At 36.2% G+C, this 21,125-nt stretch overlaps 1 protein-coding gene across 1 annotated transcript in view; it reads left to right on the top strand.

The window, feature by feature from the left end:
• Nucleotides 1-21,125, top strand: part of plxnb1b (plexin b1b) — a 56,210-nt gene that overhangs the window by 1,771 nt on the left and 33,314 nt on the right. The window contains 2 exon segments of the mRNA XM_051112425.1: nt 18,304-18,375; nt 19,411-20,557. Of these exon segments, the coding sequence (XP_050968382.1) occupies nt 19,421-20,557 (1,137 nt within the window). The 5' untranslated portion in view covers nt 18,304-18,375; nt 19,411-19,420.

The following is a 21,125-nucleotide window of genomic DNA, read 5'->3' as shown; positions in this document are numbered from 1 at the left end:
AATTATTCATTCATGTATGTATTTTTTGTTGTTGTTGTTGTTGTTGTTTTGTATTGTTTATGACCTCATAGTGTTTAACCAAAATTAAAATCTTAACCCAATCTTATGGTGAAAAGAGAGAGATATCTCACTTGTGGTGTATGCCAGACTTCTCCAGTAATTCTGTCCTCTTAAACCCTACCCCTCCACACTCCCTGCATGTTTGCATTTATTTGAATGCCTACATCTCAAAATCCTGTCAACAACCAATGGATAGTACCTGCCGTACATTTTTTTCAATTATCTGTTACAGTCAGTCAGTGCACATGAATGAACAGCTTGACATTACTCTGAAGCAGTCCTAGTTTTACGGGGTGTTATAGGGTTCTAAGGACCCTCAAATGAAAGCAAGGAAATTGGCGAAACACATTTGGCAAACACTTTAATGTGTATTTGTTTGTGGAGAGCTTCCAAGGTTTCTTTTTACAACAAGTTTTTGCAGTGTTGAGCAGTGCAGCCAATCACAGATGTATCTGTTGATTTCTTGATCGCAGTGGCCAGTTGGAGGTGTTTAAGTTCTAGCGTCCCTGTTCAGTGCTGAGTTACGTAGGCTCGTGGAGCATAGAGGCCATGTAAATAAAAAAAAAAATAATGGAAGTCTGTGAGATTGCAACGTTGCGATGTTCATCACAATGCCAAATAACCTTCCAATACGTCATATTTTGCATTTGATATAAGTGGACAGTGGCTAGTAACACAGCATGAGTTCACCTTTTGTGTCGTGGAGTATGTGAATAATGACGGTAACAATAATGGTACGTCTTAGCAAATAATCAGAATAATAAAAATTGGGCATGTGCTAATACTAATCTACTCTTGTTTTATTCAGTTTAGAATATCCATATCTTATTAACGTGCTTACTACACACTGATTCATTATATATGAAGAGATAACATTAAATACATTAAATATTACATATATATTATTTAAATCAACAAAAGAAATTATGTTGCAAAATAGGCTATGTTTTAAATACAATTTGTCTTACTACATATACACTCTATAAACAATATGTCATTTACAATTACAAAACAGACATGATACGTACAATAAAACAATTAGGCTAAACATTAAAGCTGTCACTTTAGGCTGTCTAGTGGCGTGTGGAGAAACTTTGTTTTGGTAATTATGTAAGTACCTTTGCTATTCTATGTCGATTAATCTAATGGCTTGTGGCAAATTTAATAAAAAATAATAGCTTACTCACACTCACACTTCCATTTAAATAAAGAATTAAAAAAGCGATGTGATATGATGTTAAACACACACAGACAAATGATGATAGAATGCAGTTTTCCAGGAAATCGTCCCAACAATATCTGATACACTTTAAATTTTTTTTTTTTTTAATTTCAAACAGAAATGTTACATAGTGTAGCTTTAATTATCTTTTATTGCAAAAACAGTGTGAAATGCTCCAAAGCACAGTGAGACAACAGAATTTTATGCACATCCTGGGTGCTTTACAGATGATAGTATGCTTTACAGCAACATCTCTTTCTTGAGTCACAGGTGAACCCTTGCACCATAATGAAAGGTTTAGAGCACAAAGAAAAGAGATATTGTGTTTGTAACACCTAGTATATTGCATCTATTCAACAGTTTACCAAGCCTTTTCATCAGGGTTTTAAATTCTAGTTACTGTGTGTGTGAATGATGAGTTTCTTTCAGTCTGCTTCTCCAGTCCTCTCATCTAACAGACACCCGATAGCGAGTACTATATCATTCAGAATCACCAATAAACTCCAGCAAAACGCAGTCATTTTAAACAAAAGCACAGACCTTTATGTTTAAATTATGCATAATAATAGGGAACATTAGAACATCTTAGAGGGAGTTTTAACATATTGACTGTCTAAATGCAACATGATATTTCAGTGCTGAATGAAGGAAGAGTTTTCAAACATGAACTACAACTAAATATACTGTCTAATATAATCTCATCAGAAGACCTTTTAAATAAAGTGCAGGGCCACATTATGTGGACATCTATAAACTGTTCTGGTTCGGTTATCAATATCAATTTAAAGTACCATCATGCCAAGTTTAAAAGAGCTGCCCAAGCCCCTCAAAAGTAAGGTTGTTGTGGCCTGTGTGTAGCGAGATTAGCAACATTATGTATCACTATTTGTAACATCGAGAAGTGACTGGAGATACTCAAAGTAGAAGTCTTATTCCAGAGAGGTTTCTTTCTTCCCCATCAATGTAGTTTCATGAGCACAATCTAAACTTTCATTTTCACGGTAGTTGCATACAGTTTTTAACTGAATTTCAGTGACTATCTATGATAAAACACGAAGATTTATCTAGAAGTGAAGTTTGTCAAGACAAACGTTGATGTTGGCTTACCAAAGCCTAGTTTAAAGTTTATATGGCTGGGCCTCACATGGGTTGTCATTAGTTCACTACTGTATTTTTTTACATTCTCTAAACACAGCATCATGGGTTACATTTGGAGCCTTAGAACACTGTTCCAAGCATGTCTGTATTTCTCCGTGATATTGTGGTGCAAAGGATGGGCTTGAAGGGCTTTTCTAGATTTCATTTTAACTTTTCTGAATTCTGTTTCAATGGTTAAATTTAAATTTTAGTAATCAAAAAGCATGTCTAATTAATTGAAATTATGAAACATACAATTTAACAATAATTTATTTAAAATTGAACAAAAATCACATTTTTAGAGCTCTACGTTTTCCCAGGAAGCAGTTCTGATCGATGGAATTCCTAAAACATAATTTGAAGAGTTAAGAAGCAAAAGCCTCTAAATCATGGGTGCCCAACCCTGTTCCTGGAGATCGACTTTCCTGCAGAGTTTAGTTCCGACCCTAATCAAACACACCTGTCTGTAATTATCAAGTGCTTCTTGAGATCCTAATTAGCTGGTTCAGGTGTGTTTGGTCAGGGTTGGAGCTGAACACTGCAGGAAAGTCGATCTCCAGAACCAGGGTTGAGCACCCCTGCTCTAAATCCATCTGATGTATTTCTTTAAAATTAGCATTTCTTTGTATGGGTTACTTTGTATGGGTTTCTATGTAAGTACTGGTACTTCTGATTGGCCTGAGGCTGGAATTTAGCGAGTTTGAAGTAAAAGTATTTGATGGACGTATAATATGTGTCAGGAGCATTCACTCAGTATCATTATCTCATTTTTGGCGGAGATGGCTTTTAGCTGGTTTTGCATCTGAACTCTTCATTTATTTAATTCTATTTTATTTTGTAAAAACAGTAATAAACATGAATTTTATTATATGAATTATTTCATTTTTACTGTTATTATAATACTTATTAATACATTGAGAAGTACATTCAACTGAAAAATGTGAAAAAAAAAAAAAAATGTGAAAATGTGAAAAAAATTTAAAAAATAAAGTCAATCCAAACTTATTTTGAATGATTGTCTTGAAGACTTTTATTTCTTTGAGTATATAATATGATGACAGTTTTATCAATGAAATGGTGAATTGTTTGTGAAGTCAACTTTCAGAGAAACTCTGCAGAAGAATTTCCTCATGGAGTATCTTCATAACGTGAAACAGCATTGGATGAAAATACCATGTATTATGTCTGGGAAAACACCACTAGTACACCCTTACTACACTGGCCCAGGTGACATTTTGGTAGCAGTATGGCATAAGAAATGCAATATTGAGTTTCTCTATGCTACCTCAAGTCAACAGAGCCAAACACCATGTCTGTATGGTTTTTTTTTTTTTTTTTTTTCTCTGTTTTCCATGAAATATGGCTGAAGTGTTTTGCTATTTGGTTCCCAGTGTGCTATAGTTGGTTGCTAGGCTGTTTTGGCTAGCTCCTAAGTGTCACTAGGGGGTTCTAGCTGGTTACTAGGATGTTCTGGCCTGTTACTAGTTGTTAAGTCTTTGTGGAATAGAATATTATTCTCCTACTTTAAAACATAACATGGAAATAAATGTCCAGAGACATGACGCCATCTCTGTGGCAGCCCAAGGCTCTGTAAACAGTAAAATAAAAAGTGGTCACAGTCCACTTCTTTCTTTAGCCAGCCTAACAGCTTTTGATGCTCCTTCAGCCTGTCAGTCATTTTGTGGGTACCAGTCATTTAGCACCACAAATCAAGATATTTTTTATATTCTCATCATCTTTTTTCCATCCACTGAAAGTGTGTAACATTAAGCTTAAAATGTACATGAAAACATTGTAAAAGTGATCGTTATGAATAGAGTTTTACTCTATTACTCTAAAGTAATTACTTTATATGTTGAACTGATTTAATTTAGGCATGTATTCGCATAATTATTGATCATTACATGTACATAAAGCATTTCAAATATATAATAAATGAAAGCTCAAATATACTTGTTTGACATGAGAGAACCAATGAAGTTTATTCTCATGTCACACAAGCGCGATCTGTTCATCATATAACATGTCTGTTTAGAAGACTGGTTAAAGCTCTTAATTCATATGGATTACTTTTCCAATAATGTTTTGATGCATCAGAGTTTTGGTTGTGTGGACGTAGGTACAGAAATCTCTCAGTGTTTTGAAGATGAATAAAGGTCTTATAGGTTGGGAACAAAAGAAAGATGGCTTTGTTATTGAAGTCAATACCAACCCGATATTGTAGTCCAAAAACAAGCTTGTAGACAAAGGTGAGTAAACCAGCTGCGAGTCAGGGACAAAATACTGAGCTGAACAAAAGCTACTGTCCTCTTGAAGAACTGTCACTTTTAGAGCTAAACATGGTGTTTTATAGGGCCCTATGAAATCCATTTTTTTTCCCCCCAAATTCTGCTTTATTTTTTTCCAAATTCCATTTTTTCCGTTTTAATTATTCTGGATTCTGTTTTATCCTGTTTTAATTTTTCTCAATTCCTTTTTAATGGTTAAATTAAATTTTATTAAGCAAAGAGCATGTCTGATTAATTAAAATCATGAAACTTATACAATGTCACATCAATTTGATAAAGGTTCAACAAAAATGACATAGGGCCCTATGAAATGTTTTATTTTTTCTCACCATATGTTTTATTGTTATCAAATTCTGTGCTGTAGCATATCTAATTATTTGAATGCATACTTAATTTATTCAAATTTATTCCTAAAATAGCCTTATGAAAGGTTTTTTACCCTCTGAAATTCGGCGTTGTGTATTTAAAATGCTCTGGTTATCAAATGAAGGCATAAAACATTAATTTCATTTTTCTTTTAATTATTGAAAATTAAGCAAACTTTTTTGGGGGGGGGGGGGGATTTACTATTAAAATTAAAACATGAAAGAAATATTGTGTGATTACACCATAAAAAATAATGTTTGTTTCATTTTAGTAGTAGTAGTAGTAGTAGTAGTAGTAGTAATAGTAGTAATATATCTGGCATAATGTCTTCAAGTTAAACCAGACTTTTATTTTGACGGGTTGCCGTGTCTACCTTTACATTTCTGTGTGTAGATGATCTAACGCTAGTTTTCCTAAAATGGAATGGTCAAATGCTTATGAAGTGACTCTCAGCAGATATTGTTCATGTATTTATGTCCTCATTTAGTGAGAGTACAGGCGTTGAAATCACTGCGAGCGTCACGCATGCTTCTGTGTGTGTAGTAAACAAAACCTCTCGTCTGCTCCATTCATTAAAACAGACAGGCAGAACATGCAGGATTCACATTTGTATTTTTGTGGCATAATATTTATAGATACTAGTCCATATTGTGGTTTGATTTAAATGTAATGACATGCTTTTGATTTATTCATTCAAACTTTGACAAATTCCGTGACATTCTGCGTTACTTAGTAAATTCCATTTTTATGACTGGATTCCGCAATTACATCCGTGTTTTCCCCATCCCGGAAATCATAGGGCCCTATGTTTCCAATATTTCTTACCCATGTTCTTTGGAAACATTTATAAGCATGAATTGCTTTCTCAGAAGTATTTTTTAAATGATAGTAATTACGAAGTTATAATTTTATAATTTAATATAGACTTAGGCATGGTTTCACTCACAGGACTTAGACTAAAGTCTAAGGTCTAGTGATTAGGTCAGAGTTCAATTAAGATATTTAAGTAATTTTTATAAACATGCCTTAAAAAAAAACATTACTGGTGTGCGTCTTGAGACAAAACAAAGGCACTGATATATTTTAAGATCAGTCAGTGCAAGGTTCTTTCAGTTGGAACAGCTCTTACATTTTAGTCTGGGATTACTCTAAAGCCTTGTCTGTGAAACCGGGGGGTTAGAGTTGGGCTAAGTGTTTTAATAAAGCATGTTGAAGTTTTCAGATTTTATTAAAGGTATTGTGCATGTATTTTTGTCTTATGCCAATAGGGATCTTGCCTAGGACATCTAAAATGGACTTTTACTAATAACAGAGAAAACAGTAGTGATGAAAAATGAGAGATATACAGTGATATAGTGGTGCAAATCTGTACATCTACTTCGGGCCTGTGTTTCTGTGGAATGATGGGCTGTAGTCTTGTGTATGTGTGTTTGTTCCCCTTCAGCAGGGGGGAAAGAGAGAAAGCCGTCCAGCTCCCTTTGTCTCTTTTGTTGAAGTGGAGATTTAAAAGGTCAGTGAATAGAGGGGGAATTGGAGAAAGAGGGAGAGTTGCAGATGGAGGGGAGGGGTGAGTGAGTAACTGTTGAATATGTGAATGAGTGCATGGACATGCTGGAGTTTGGAAGGTGTATAAGTATTTTAATTAAAACCTAAATAAATTGTATGTGGATATTAATCGACATACATTTTATTAAACATCTAATGCATTACTTGTTGCTTGACAATTAATAGATTATGTAGAATAACATAATTTGGTAGGGAAACAATGGTTTTTACGTTTTAAATTTCTATGCGTTGTACGGATTTACTAACATGTATACATCAGGGGAAAAAAATCATTGCAGCCTTACTGTAAGTTTGTGCATTTCTAAAGTCAGATACCAACTCCACTTTTTAATAGCAGTAATTCAGAAAGATTAACCTAACTCTAAACAAATAGATCATTTAAATCTTTTCTCTTCTTTTGTCTGACTGATGTAGTCGCACAGAACTCCTCAAAACTCTTCCTGGGACACTCGTAAACATTCTTACCCTTGAGATTGTCTCTATCCTGGGAAAAGGAGTTGCCATGGTGAAGAGAACATGAATGTTGGACCAGACCTTCTTGCCTTTTAGGACTTTAATAAAGATCTTTCTTCTTTTTTATTCCCTGATGCTGCGCTGCTAGTAGAAGCATTCTCGATCTGTTAAAAGTGCATTCGTTTTGTTGGCTCTTTGTCATTGCAAATATAAAATGCCTTTTTTGTTTGTAGGGAATATATCTCGGTCCATACTACCCTGTGATGTTGTGGAAGCAAAAGCTATAAAAGATGCATTTTATGTGTAATGCATATTCAAAATAGAAAAGAGTTAGTATACACTTATTGTGTAAGCAATGATATGTTTAGGGATATGTGTGAAAAACTCCTTACAGTTTAGTGGAGTCCCTTGGCAATTCTTTGCCTCTTGTTGGAAAGCTCTGGTGGGTCTCTGGTTGTCCTGGGAACTACCCCTCTTTTCTTTTTTTTTTTTTTTTTCCCCCTTGCTGAATTAGTGGGAACAAACCCCCACCCACCTCCACACAGACTCTCTCTCTCTCTCTCTCTCTCTCTCTCTCTCTCTCGGAGCATAGCTGTTACATAAGGATACATTTGATGCATGTAACACAAACCTGTAGACCGTGCAGGCCTAAATGTTGGCCTATAGAATTTTCTATGTTTGAAAAGTGGGCCTTGCTTTTGGAGGGTTATGAAATGACCATTGCATGTTGCTTTAGACATTCTTTTGTGGGCTTGTTTCAGTGTTTGTACAAGATCCTCTTAGATGGCCTTATATTCTCAAATACTTTGGTACATTGTGGAATGCTTGGTTGAGTCTATAATTTCCTCAGGGCCTGTCTGGCCTCAAACCATAATGCCTCTATTCCTGCTGCAGTGTTTGGATCTCTTTTTAGCCAAGGGTATTTTTAGTTAAATAAACGGTTCAACTTTTGTCTGATTTCTTCAGAGCACATTATCTATAGTATTTGATCATGTCATCAAACATGCCCTACCATAATACTGGTTAAGGACCGGCATAAACAAAGGAAAGCAAAACACTTCTATGCGGCTGCTGAACTGCACAGAGAAAAGAAATGGATAAGAGTTAGAGAGACCTATTGGAGTACTTTGTCATAATTTCTGCTGCTTTTTAAAAAACATGATCCAAATCCTTGTATCAGTGTCATCAAATAATATTTTAGGATTTACTTAAAGTTGACTTTTAGTACTGGAAAAATATGCACAGTGATTGATTGACCATGTTGTCCCACTTGTGTACCTATAATCACCCTTTCCTTCTGATTATGATCTCATTAAATGAGAATGCTAAAGTAATAGTTCACTCAAAAATGTGAATTCTTTTATCATTTCCTCACCCTTTTTTCCATTCTGAACTTGTTTGGCTTTTCATCTGAATGTAAAAGGTTAACATTTTGCATTTTGAAGAGTTTACACTGCTCCTTTGAAATTATTGAAAGCATACCGTAATCAGGGATTGTCGAGCTTAAAAAAAAAAAAAAAAAAGGTCATAAAAGCAGGAGCATAACGACCCAGGGACAAGGCTTTGGGTGTGCCATGGGTAAATAGGGTGTGCAACAGTTGAGCACAATAAAGTGGAATACAGCTGCATGCAGCAATAAGCATGTGCGGGCATGGACAACATGACCAACACAAATGATCTGAAAGAATCCTTTGGATTTGGATTTAACTCTGTTTAACACATAGGCAATAAAGGAATAAAATCTGTCAAAAAGAAACTGAAATCAACAAAGAAAGTGGTAATCAACTATAAAAATTAAAACATTCCTAGCTAGTATGTTTAAACTTTCTCTGGATGTAGTCTAGTGCTTCAAACATGAACCAGCACCATTCATTCACACACATTTCATTGTGTCTTTCCAAAAAACAAAACAAAACTTGGAGATACTTGGAGAATTTGGAGATGGAGATAAGAGCAGTATAACATATGATCACAATGGATTATTCAAATACAAACAATTTAAGGATTAAAACTGAAAATTCAAAGAAGAATGTATAGAAGATGTTTAAAAGTGATATGTGTCTTGTTCAGAGCCTGTATTGCTGTTTAAAGTGATGAAAATATTTAAAGGAATGGGCTTTAAAAATCAGTTCTTCCTCCTGATTAAAGGTTAGTAAGTCTTGAAATGTTAAAATATACCTTATCAATAGTTGAGTGTGTTTGTAATAGTTGTTGGCTATATGGCTCTTATGATAAGGGAGCCATTTGAGATTTAATCTATAAAGATTAGATGAGCTATTTTGGGACCAAAGGCGTATTATTCATAAATCTTTCTGAATGTGTAATATGTCCCAGTCCTGTTTTTGTGGTTGTTCTGAGTGCTGAAAGTGACTTCATTCTCAAATTTGACCCAGTTATCCAATCCAATTTACATATTGTTTTATTGTCCTGTCACATGCATTTGTCCAATGAGTGATACAGCAAAGTGCCCCAACTCCTTTGTCTATATCTCCACTCCCATTTTAATGTTCATTCATCACTGTAATGAGTGTGCTGTTGGTCTGCTGTGTTGTGGGTTGTTGTGCTTTACCCCCTTCCTTTTCCCATGCTCTCCCCTCTTCCTCTTCCTTCCCATCTTTTCACAGCTTTCTATGCACGTTTCTTGAGCCTTGAGCCAAATCTGAGGTGTAAACAACATGACTCAACTTGTAAACTCTTGACCTTTTGATAAAAGTTTAGTCTCTGTCTTAGACTATACAATTCTCCTTTCTGCCATCTATGGCTGCTGGATATGCTAAAGTTTGGTTAAGCAACAGTAAACACTGCAGACTTAATGTGGTGCTTTCTAGCCCAAAATATATTGAAACTAGCAATCAATCAACTGCGGCTTCTGTACCGGCTGGTGGAACTCGCTATTCTGGCTACAAGCCTGAATGGTCTTGGTGACCCATATAGCCCAGGGTCTGCAGTTTTTCAGCATATAGATCGCCTCAGTGACAATGAACATGCACCATTTCCGATTTAATTTTCAGTGTAGGCATGTGACTGTGTCAAAATGTCACAATAATTTCTGAACCTTTTATCATGGTATACAGTATGTAATGATGATGTATTGTTTGTTATAAGTGCACTGCAGTTTTGTGTCTGCTCATTTAAATGCACAAGCTCTTTAGAGGGGTCCTATTATGCTTTTACAGTTTTTGCATTTTAGTCAATAAAAAAGATCTACAAAGTTACAAATCTCCACAAAAAGTCCACTCCAAAAGGAGATATTTTGTTTTTTTAAAAAATCCCTTTTCAAGAACTACAACGAACGGCTCCTTTGGACCATGGCGCTTGTTTTCCCAATGTTATCATGTCACAATGCGGTCCATTATAATATCATTAAAATAGGGGATCAATAAAGGCCTCCTGTAGTGAATTGGTGCATTTTTGTGAAGAAAAATATCCATATATACTTTAACTAACAGTTGTACACGGAGCTGCTTTGGATAGGGACGTGGCAGTACTGAAACACCGTCTAAGCTGTTTGCCAATCACAACACACTGGAACAGTTAACCAATCACAACACATTTATTTTTTCGGAAGGCGGGCCTTCATCAATCCCAGAGCTAATCAAGCCATTTGTGCCAGGCTGGGGAGAAAGGTATTGTAATAATGTAAATTATGTTAAAAATAATGCGTTTTTCAAACCACCAAGCATGAGAGCCTATTCTAGTACACCCCCAAAACAAAATCAAGACTTTGTAAAAGGGCATAATAGGACCCCTTTAAAGCAGACTGGATTTTGATTGGTTGTTTTTATCATTATTCAGCTAGAAAACATTTGTTGTGATTCCAAAATTTTGTTCCTCTGTGGCATTTTAGCTGTGGTGTTGACTTAGAATGATTTAGAATGATCTTTAAAACTGCATCTTTATGTAACATCCTTGGTGAATGGTCTTTAACTGTCAGTCAGTGTTTTAAAATTCAAGTGTTAACATTACACCTATGAACAGTCAAACTATTTGATTATTTGTAAAACTTACAAATAAATATCTGGAATAATCCTTTTCAGACAGATTATAGTTTAAAAGAACACAATAAAAAAAATAACAAAAAATCTTTTTAGACTGGTGTGTTTCAGTCAAGTGCAAAAATGTGAACATGTTTACTTTTCTCGTTTGAGCTTTGAACGGTGAGGTGAAAAGATGTGTCCCTGACACTCTTACTAAGGGAACACTTGTTGCAGAGAAACATTTGAGCCACAGCAGCAAGATGAAGTAGTTCTTAAGCATGCAAACTCTACCTCTGCAATGGATGTGTTTCTGATTTTATTGTTGGCACAGAAAGGTACACGTTTACCTCAGCTTCAGCCTTTGACTTTGCGGAGGCTGCTGTCTTCACCCTCACGTTCCCCCTTTCCTTGTGGAGGTGATTTTCTGTAGAATGGTAGCCAAGACTTTTCACTGTTTTCTCAGAAGTGGGATGGAAGTTTGTTCTGTATGGGCAACTCTCTCATTCAGTGGTGTTGTCTTTGTCAGTTTTGAAGCATCATTGATGCAGCAGTTGACTCTGGCCTTGAGGTCAAACATAGAAAAAAATATGTTTGTGCACCTGTAAATATTAAATACCAATCTATGTATAAACAATGATACCAGCTTGCACTGTTGAATCCCTTTTTCCATGTTAGTACGCTTTTAAAAATGCTGGGTTAAAAACAACCCAACTTGGGTTATTTGGTAACCCAGCGCTGGGGAAATATTGGACAGAACACATGCTGGGTTGTTTTGACCCAGCTGATTGGGTTAAATGATTTAATGATGAATACAGCATAGTGTTACGACCTTTGATGGAAATTTTGTCTAGGAATTTAAAAGGAGTAACACTGAGATGACCAAAAGAAGAAGCTTAAAGTAAAAGTGGCAAGAGAAACGCAGGACATCAGATTAGCACCGCAAAAGATTTATTGCTCCCCAAAAACATTTAAGAACACAAAGTAATAAACAATAATAATTTGTATAACCAAGACAAACGGGAGAGGGAACTGAAAGTGGCGCTAGAAAATCAAAGAAATAAATATAACAAAAAGAACCCCATTGTCTCCTCCCGGTCCTCTAAATAAGAAAACAAAAATATGAAAAAGAAAAAGTCTTCTAAACTAAAAAACACAAAAATACACATTTAGTGCACTTCACTAAACTAGTGTGTCTAATACATAAAAAAACCCTACGTGCAAGGTATGTATGTCACATGACTTACTAGGCTGTTCCACGTCTCCGTTGTCTGTAAGTCAGCAATTAGATCACAAGTTTAAGTGGAGCATAAGCGGGCTAAAAGTGTCAAAGACACACAACGTTCGTCATGAACTCAGGTGTCACAAATGCCAAAACTTTACACAGATCATTCCAACAAATCTCACGCTAGTCTCGTAAGCATTAAAAGTAGTAGCAGATAAACGAACACAACAAAGCAACCAGTGACACACCAAGTCAAACAGCTGAGATCTTCCAGTTGCCGCTTCCGTTTTAAAGGTCTCTATGCAGATCGCGATTGGCAGAGATCACACGATGTTATAGGTGACCAATGATGAATGACAGCCACGTCAGCCAATAGAGTTCCGAAGGTAGGCGGTACCTAGAGGCGCTAAAAGTGACAGAGAACAAAAGGAAGAACATACACAAGAAAAACAGTGTACGGTTCGTAACAATAGCTTACAATATTACACATATTTATACTAGTTTAACAAGCATTTTAGAAATATAAAATGTAACATATAAAAGTAGCATTTTAATTTAAGTGTATTCAGACGTTCTCTGTAATCACTTTTCACTGAAATAGTGCTAATTCTCATGCCAATATGTCTCCAGAATCTGAGCCGGTGATGGGCTGCATGGGGAAGTACAAACCTCAGACCGCCGCCTTGAGTTTTACTCATAGCTGGTAGGGCTACGAGTAAACTAAATAAGATGTATACAAACCTTTATTTTACTGAAGAAGTGCATCAAATCAGTGGTGCTCAGAACCACTCTTGCAGAGTACACAAAAAGCTTACGCTCTGATTATAACTCAACAGCTGGGTTGTTTCATGGGAGACAGGCTCAACCCTGCAGTTGGGTAGAAAAGAACAACCCAGCATTAAAAATTACCTAGCAGCTTAGTTACAGAAAAACTATCCAGCAACTGGGTAAAAAAAATAAAAAATAACCCAATTAAATGACCCAACAAGCTAAACCCAGCATTTGGTTTGAAAACAATAACCCAGCATTTTTCGTGTGCAGAAAAACTACCTAGCACCTGGGTAAAAAGGTAAAAATAATCCAATAAAATTACCCAACAGGCTGAACCCAACATTTGGGTTAAAAAAAATAACCCAGCATTTTTAGAATGTACGGTTATCAGTTTCAACACTGACTGGGCACTCATTGATGATGGTGCAGTATGTTCTTAAAAAATATCCTGATAATGTCTCCAGGCAATTTGATTAAAGGAGTAGTTCACTTCCAGAACAAAAATTTACAGATAATGTACCCCCTTGTCATCCAAGATGTTCATGTCTTTCTTTCTTCAGTCATAAAGAAATTATGTTTTTTGAGGAAAACATTTCAGGATTTCTCTCCATATAGAAAAGTGAAAGTGAAAGTGAAAGTGACAACGACAACGTAGTGACAACATACTGTCAACTATGACATAATAATTGGTCCTCTGCATTTAACCCATCACGAGTGCACACACACAGCAGTGAGAAGTGAACACACACGTGCACACACACACACTGTGAGCACACACCCGGAGCAGTGGGCAGCCATTGCTCCAGCGCCCAGGAAGCAATTGGGGGTTCAGTGCCTTGCTCAAGGGCACTTCAGTCATGGTATTGAAGGTGGAAAGAGCGCCGTTTATTCACAATCCCCACCTTCAATTCCTGCTGGTGCGGGAATCGAACCAGCGACCTTCAGGTTACAAGCCAGACTCTCTAACCATTAGGCCATGATGACTGCCCTAATATAGTGGACATATACAGTGCCTGTGAGTTTGAACTTCCAAAATGCAGTTTAAATGCAGTTTCAAAGGGCTCTAAATGGTCCCAGCCAAGGAAGAAGGGTCTTATCTAGCGAAACTTTGTAAACACTGGGTCGGTACTTCTACAGCAATATAGGATGACTTGGAGGACTTGGAGGTGAAAATGAGATGGGAGTTTTTCGACATACCCTAACTGTCTTGATCATTTTCTTTCAAACCTGTATGATATTATTCTCTTTTTGTGAAACATAAAAGGGAAGTCTTGAACAATGTTCCTGCTCTCTTTTCTGTACAGTGACAGGACATAGTGACCATGCCTGTAAAGCTACAAGAAGCATCGTAAAATCAGTCCATAAAACCTGTGTCTTCTAAAGCCTTACAATAGTTTTGTTTGTAGGTTAGACTTATTTCTTCATATAACAACAACATCATTAGTCAGGAGTTGGGTGTTTCAGGTTCAAAGGTGCACAAACATTGGTCTGGCCTTTGTCTGTGTTAATATTTACCTATATGTGGACCTACCTAACCATACTTTGGGGACACATTTGTACCACAAAGTGAGCTAAAGCTGACAACCTTATTTTGAGGATGTAATTTTAAATAAAGTAATAATATATTAATAACATAATGTTCATTGATTGATTATAAAAATGGAGAAAGTTTTCTGTTACCGTTGGGGTGTGGGTTAGGTTACAGTATTTATAACTAGCTGTAAATAAGAAAGCAATAAAAATCTACGGAATAACCTCATTTCAATATATAATTGTGTGTGTGTGTGTATTTGTGTACTTGTTTTTGCTACATTGTGGGGACCAAAGTCTATGGAAAGTCCCCACAATTCACAAAAACAAACGTGTGTGTGTGTGTGTGTGTGCATGAAGTCTCTTCCACTTTTTGTGAGTTGCAAGACTTCAGGAACTTTGTCAGGTTAAATGTAAACTCAAATAATACTCAAAAAAAAAAAAAAAGCTAAATATTGGTAATATTTAATATATTGAAAAATCTGAAAACTAAATCTGAAACTGCTGTCACCAACACCAGACATATTTTTAGCATACTAGACAGTGGAAATAATGTTAAATTGACGTTTTGGTTGAAGGACTTGAGTGTGTATGTCACCCAAGAGGTGTGTCGGGCAAGTGTGTGCATGTTTTTAGCCAGAGGATCAAATAATTTGTGTTTGAGTTGCTCTTAGTATTAGAAGACTGGGCTGTTCTCTTTCCCATGTGGTGTTCTTTTTCTCCATAGACTAAACATAAAATCAGTATGGTTTTTGTTTTAATTTGCTAATATATTTTAATACCTCATATAATATAGTTTCAGTCCTTAAATCAAAAAAAAAAAATCAGCACTCTTTTGAGGCTTGGCCACTCAAATTTAGGTTTTTTTTTTCTCTTGTTGAATATCTTGTTTCAATCTGGAATATGTCACATTAGGAAGTAAAATGTGTTGTGAACACCATTTCACATTGACCTTTAAGGAACGTTTAGCTGGCAGGAAGAGATATAACTATTATGCTTGTCCTCCTGTCCCTTTGCAGATAGTCTAGCAGATATTTCCTAAAGATTTAACAGAGATACTCAGGTTTAGACATGTTGTGTTTACATAACTCCTAGTTCAGAGCATTACTGTGCTGAAAGTAGCCTCATAGACTGTTCATTCACCGTCCATTCAATCGCGCACTGAACTGAATCTTTAAAGCCTTTTGTCTCTTATTGTGGCATCATAGTTAGTTTTTTTTTTAATACATCTGCCACTAAATGCCAAATGATAGTTTAATAAGGTTCCTATTTCCAGTTCACTTTTTTGAAGTTCCCTTAGTTTATAAAATGCAGATTATTTAGTTAAATGCTGCTTTTAGCTTCATGTTGGACTTAGTTATATATATTATGGTTTTCTTTATCTAAAGCCCCTTTTTTCACAAATATTCTGTAAAGCTTCTGTAAAAGTCATTCTAGTAACTCTTCTGGGATTGTGGGATTAGTGCTGGTGTTTAATTTTTTTGGTAGTTTGGTATAAAGAGAGAATTGTGGATTAAAGTCTGTGAATTTTATATTTAGTTGGGTCTGTGCTAACTTCAGATCTGTAAAATTGTTTTCAGGGACCTGGTTTGCATAAAATCCAATGATCAACATTTTTCCTTGGTATCTCTGTTAATGTGTTTTAGTATTCACCACTGTTAGTTTGCCCCACTGACATAATGGCATATAAGCAAAAAAAATTAATCGCAACAGATGGATAATAGTCAGTCCATTTGTTAGTACGCTTATTCTAAAGACATCAGGTAAAATAGAATATTTTATGGCAGTTATTGATTAATGTACAATTAATACTATTTCTTATACTTAGGTGAATGTATAAGTAAATGTGCTCAAGTAAACCAATGAATATAGGAGGATCATTCCATGCAAATTGGCTCAAATTTTATATTTTGCTAATATTTTTTTCTAAAGAAAGATAAACATGTATATTAACGAAAGCCAAAATATTAAATGTAATGGATGAATATTTACTGAGTAATCCAATATTTTGTAGAGGGGGTCAAAATGGCAATTTTCACCTGAGATTTAGAGCCAAATTACAAGGGGGTAAAAATGACTTCAGAAAGATGACAGCATTATAATGTTATTTTTACACAGAGATTGGTAGGTCTGTTAGTAAAATCTGTTTACTTTAGCAATCTTTGTTGCATTATGTACCAATGGTGACCATTTCAAAATGGGGAAACAGCACTTTTCAAGTTTTTGCTCTAAAGTTTTCATGCCTGTAACTCAGGAAGTATGACATATATCTTAATGCACTTTTAGATATTGGGTTTTAACAAACTTTCCTTTTGGCATCTTCATTTTTGGGACCCTATATGGTTCGGTTCTAGACATATTGAAATTTCAATATGGCACCAGGAGTAAATTGTTAAAATGTATTGTGCCATAAATATTCTGTTTTCAAAGTTTGCGTACCTATAGCTCAAGAAGTATTACAGATATAGCAATATGATTCTAGTTCTTAAACTTCTCTTTTGAAATCTAAATTTTCAAGGCCCTACATTGTTTAGTCCCAGAGATATGAGGATCTCAATGACACTCCATATTCAGATAGTTGAATATGACCCATTTTCAGTGGTTGAAAACCAAATGTTAGTCATTTTGTATACAGCTGATACTTATTATATTTAAAGCTGAATGTCTGAAGAATAAGTAATGTTAAAACTAGGAATGTATCATGTTTCTCTATATCAAAACAATTGTATAGGACATACAATTGTATAGTGTCATAAATATTCCTTTTCCAAAATGGAATATGATAGTATGATTTTAGATTCTGGTTCCTAAGAAACCTTTCTTTTGGAATCTTAATTTTTAAGGCCCTGTGTGGTTTAATCCTAGAGGTATCGAGATTTGGTACAGCTCTATATCTAAATTGTAGTATCCTACCCATTTTCAATGGTCAAAAATCAAATTTGGTTTAGTCATCTCTGTTGACATTGCAAATAATAACAGTAACCCAGGGTTTAGGAATGTACAGTGTGACACGTCAGATTGTGAATGACTAGGATTAATTGTTAACTCTAGGTAAAGTATGAACAGTGTGAAATGTAAAATAAGATTACCCAGGATCCCATTTTCCTAGGGTTTATAATTACCCAATGTTAATTGTTTCAAGTTTAAAAGACCTTATATGTTTAAGGTACTATAAGTGATTCTTCCAAGTATGCCCTTTAGCAGTAGATACTACTTGATCTATGAGTATCTTCACATTTTAGAACAATAAATAAAAAAAGAAATTCAGATGAGGCAAATTTTGGTTTATCGATGTGAATGCAATGTGTGGCGAAAGCAACCTGTTTAAATGAACAAAATCCCTTCTTAAATATCCCTGATTCAAAACTGATTCAAATATAAAATCTTTTGAACAGACTTCAGAGAGCAAGGTAATATGCTTCAACTTTACCATTTCAGTGCAGTTTTATCACTCAGACAGGTATGTTCTATGCAATTGTTCTGATAGAGGGAAAATGTACCCACAGGCACGTTTTATTCATGACACAGGGCTGTTTAATAAACTCCTTACATTATTCCAGTGAGTCTGGGTTATAACATTTTGTAATTATCCCAAAATGTTAAAACCTCCTCAAGATGCTCCTGCCAAATGCAAACACTTTAAAGTGCTGTGAATGTTAATGTTTTTGAAATTTTTAAACAGAATTCGCTCTCTTTCTGTATGTTTCCTAGGTTTAGCCGATGGGGATGTGTATTTGACTGTGTTTTGTGTGTATGCATGTGGCCCCTGCAGATCAAACCCTGGTAAGAAATGTTTTGTCAGCAGTCTCTCTGTCTTACACTTTCTCTGATTGCAATAAATTAAAGGGGTCATCGGATGCCCATTTTCCACAAGTTGATATGATTCTTTAGGGTCTTAATGAAAAGTCTATAATATACTTTGGTTAAAAACTCTCAATGGTAGTGTAAAACAACACTCTTTGTACCTTGTCAAATTGAGCTCTGCAAAAATCAACCCATTCTGATGGGTTGTTTCTTTAAATGTAAATGAGCTCTGCTTGCCCCACCCCTCTCTTCTTTCTGTGGAGTGATGAACTGTGCTCTGAGAGATTGTTTACTTTAGCCGCGAAACTTGCTAACTAGCACATTATTAGGACAGGTGATTGCAAAGATTCATTAAAAAAAACCTTTATACTCACTTCTGCTGTAGGTGAAGCTGGATCACGAATGATTTGCACAAACATAGAAGCATTTATGTAGATTGGGAGGCGCATTCTCTTCACAAACAAATGTAATCCACTGCATCTTCACTGGCTCAGATGTCAGGAGTAAATGACGACTATGTTCATTCTTACGTCAATCTGAGATATTCTTGTCTAACTTACATCCCTGCTCTGGCATCGAAACAATGGAGGTCGGACTGTTACAGCTGATTTAGGGCGGGTCTGAGGTAACAGCTGATGTCAATCAACTATCGTGGGAGCGGCCTCTGTCGGTGTGATCTGAGAATGGCTCGATTTGAAAAAGGAGATATTATTTTTACAGATTAATTAAAAACCACTGCATGGATTTTTATCATTATAGGGTAGATGTGTACATACACTGCCAACACACATTAATGTTCAAACAATATGTAAAAGTGAACTTTGCATCCGATGACCCCTTTAAAGCATTTTTTTTTCCTCTAGGATATCACATTGTGACATGATATTTATGGCATCATTTCTCAATTTGTGTTAATGGGATATTTTGTTTTAATAAATTTTACAATATTTACACTGATGTTTAAATAATTGGGGTTGTTATTATAATGTATTTTTTTTCTCTCTTTGGTCTCAGAACAGTTGACATGCCACCTGGGATGGTGTGTGTGTTCTCTTCAGTTTTCGCCATACTGTGTTGCTGCGTGGTCACCCAAAGCTCTGCCTCTTCCAGTCATCACCCCACTTTCTTGCGCAATGATACCTACTTCGAGCACCTGGCATTGCATCCTGACCCTGAATTGGGTCGGGTCTATTTAGGCGCCCGTGATCAGCTTTACCAGCTTTCTTCTGATCTTCAGCTTGAGGCAGAGGAAAAGACGGGGCCTGTGATAGACAGTCGTGACTGCCTGCCCCCAATTAGTGAAGCAAACTGCCCACAGGCACAATGGACCAATAACCACAACAAGCTACTACTTGTGGATCCTTACAGTCAGGAGCTCATTAGTTGTGGAAGTGTTTATCAAGGAATATGTCAGAAACGAAGTTTGGATGCAGTGGGGAAAGTGCTTTTCTCTGCAGAGAGGCCTGTGGATACGCAGTATGTGGCGGCTAATGATCCCAATGTCTCTACAGTAGGACTTGTGGCGCTCACAAAAGGGCGTGGGAAACAACAGCCAGTGCTGTTTGTGGGCCGTGGTTATACCAACAGCCAGCCTCCAATATCTACTCGAAATTTAGTTATGGATCCTGTTTTCTCATATGAAGAAACTTCTAAGTTAGCTGTGGCTGGGAGGCTTTCTGAGTATGACCATCATTTCGTAACATCATTTACCCATCGTTCGTATGTCTACTTCATGTTCTATCGGAGGGACTTGCAGTCACCATCGAGAGAATATCGCACATATGTCTCCCGTATGTGTTTGGATGATGCTGCGTACTATTCATATGTAGAAGTTCCATTAAGTTGCCGTTCAGCTGGAGGAAAGAATTATAACCTCCTGCAAGCTCTACATGTAGGCCTACCAAAATTAGGTAAGGCTGTGGGAATAGAAAGTGCAACTGCTTTGGAACAAGAGGTCCTGTTGGGGGTGTTTTCGAGCCATTTTGCCTCCTCCAGTCGTCCAAACGAAGAGTCAGCAGTATGTGTTTTTTCACTTGAGGAAGTGGATAAACATATCAATGCTACAAGAGATTTGTGCTACACTGAAATGGGTCGTGCAGATGGAAAGGAGGTTGCATACATCGAGTATGAAGTCAAATCAAACTGTGCCAATCTTCCAGAGGTGAGTTTGAAAACTTAATGACAGCAGACAACAGGTGTGAACAGCTTCCAAGTCCCATGGTTGCAAACTTAAAAGCACTTCTTTAGAGCCATGCATTCACTGAGCTGGTGTGATGAACACCTATTTCCTCTTTAACATTTGGAACAAATCACAACTAGTCACAGGAAACCAATTTTACTACCAGGTGTAAACAGTAAAGTGTCTCATCTGACCACTTGGGATTCATGAACCAGATCTTAACACCAGGTATAAACAGGGCCTACATTATTCTAGGGCCTTTATAGCTATGAGGTTAAATTAAGTTGGTAACTGAGGTTGTAGTTTTAGATCTAGGTATAAACAGGGCATACATTATCCAGTGCAAAATAGCTATGAGGTTAAATTAGTTTGGTAACTGAGGTTAGAGTTTCAGATCTTGCACCACTGTGCCATTGAACATAGTAGTTAACCTTTTCAGGGAAAGCAAAACTATAACTGAACATGGCTTCATTCTATGATGACATCAAAATTCCACCACCCCAGTTGCGTAGCCATATATAAATATTCTAAACTTGTCTCGAGAGGGTAG

This window comes from Labeo rohita, chromosome 6 (genome assembly GCF_022985175.1).
Source record: "Labeo rohita strain BAU-BD-2019 chromosome 6, IGBB_LRoh.1.0, whole genome shotgun sequence".
Classification (NCBI taxonomy): Eukaryota; Metazoa; Chordata; class Actinopteri; order Cypriniformes; family Cyprinidae; genus Labeo; species Labeo rohita.
This window is presented reverse-complemented; position numbering and strand designations above follow the sequence as displayed.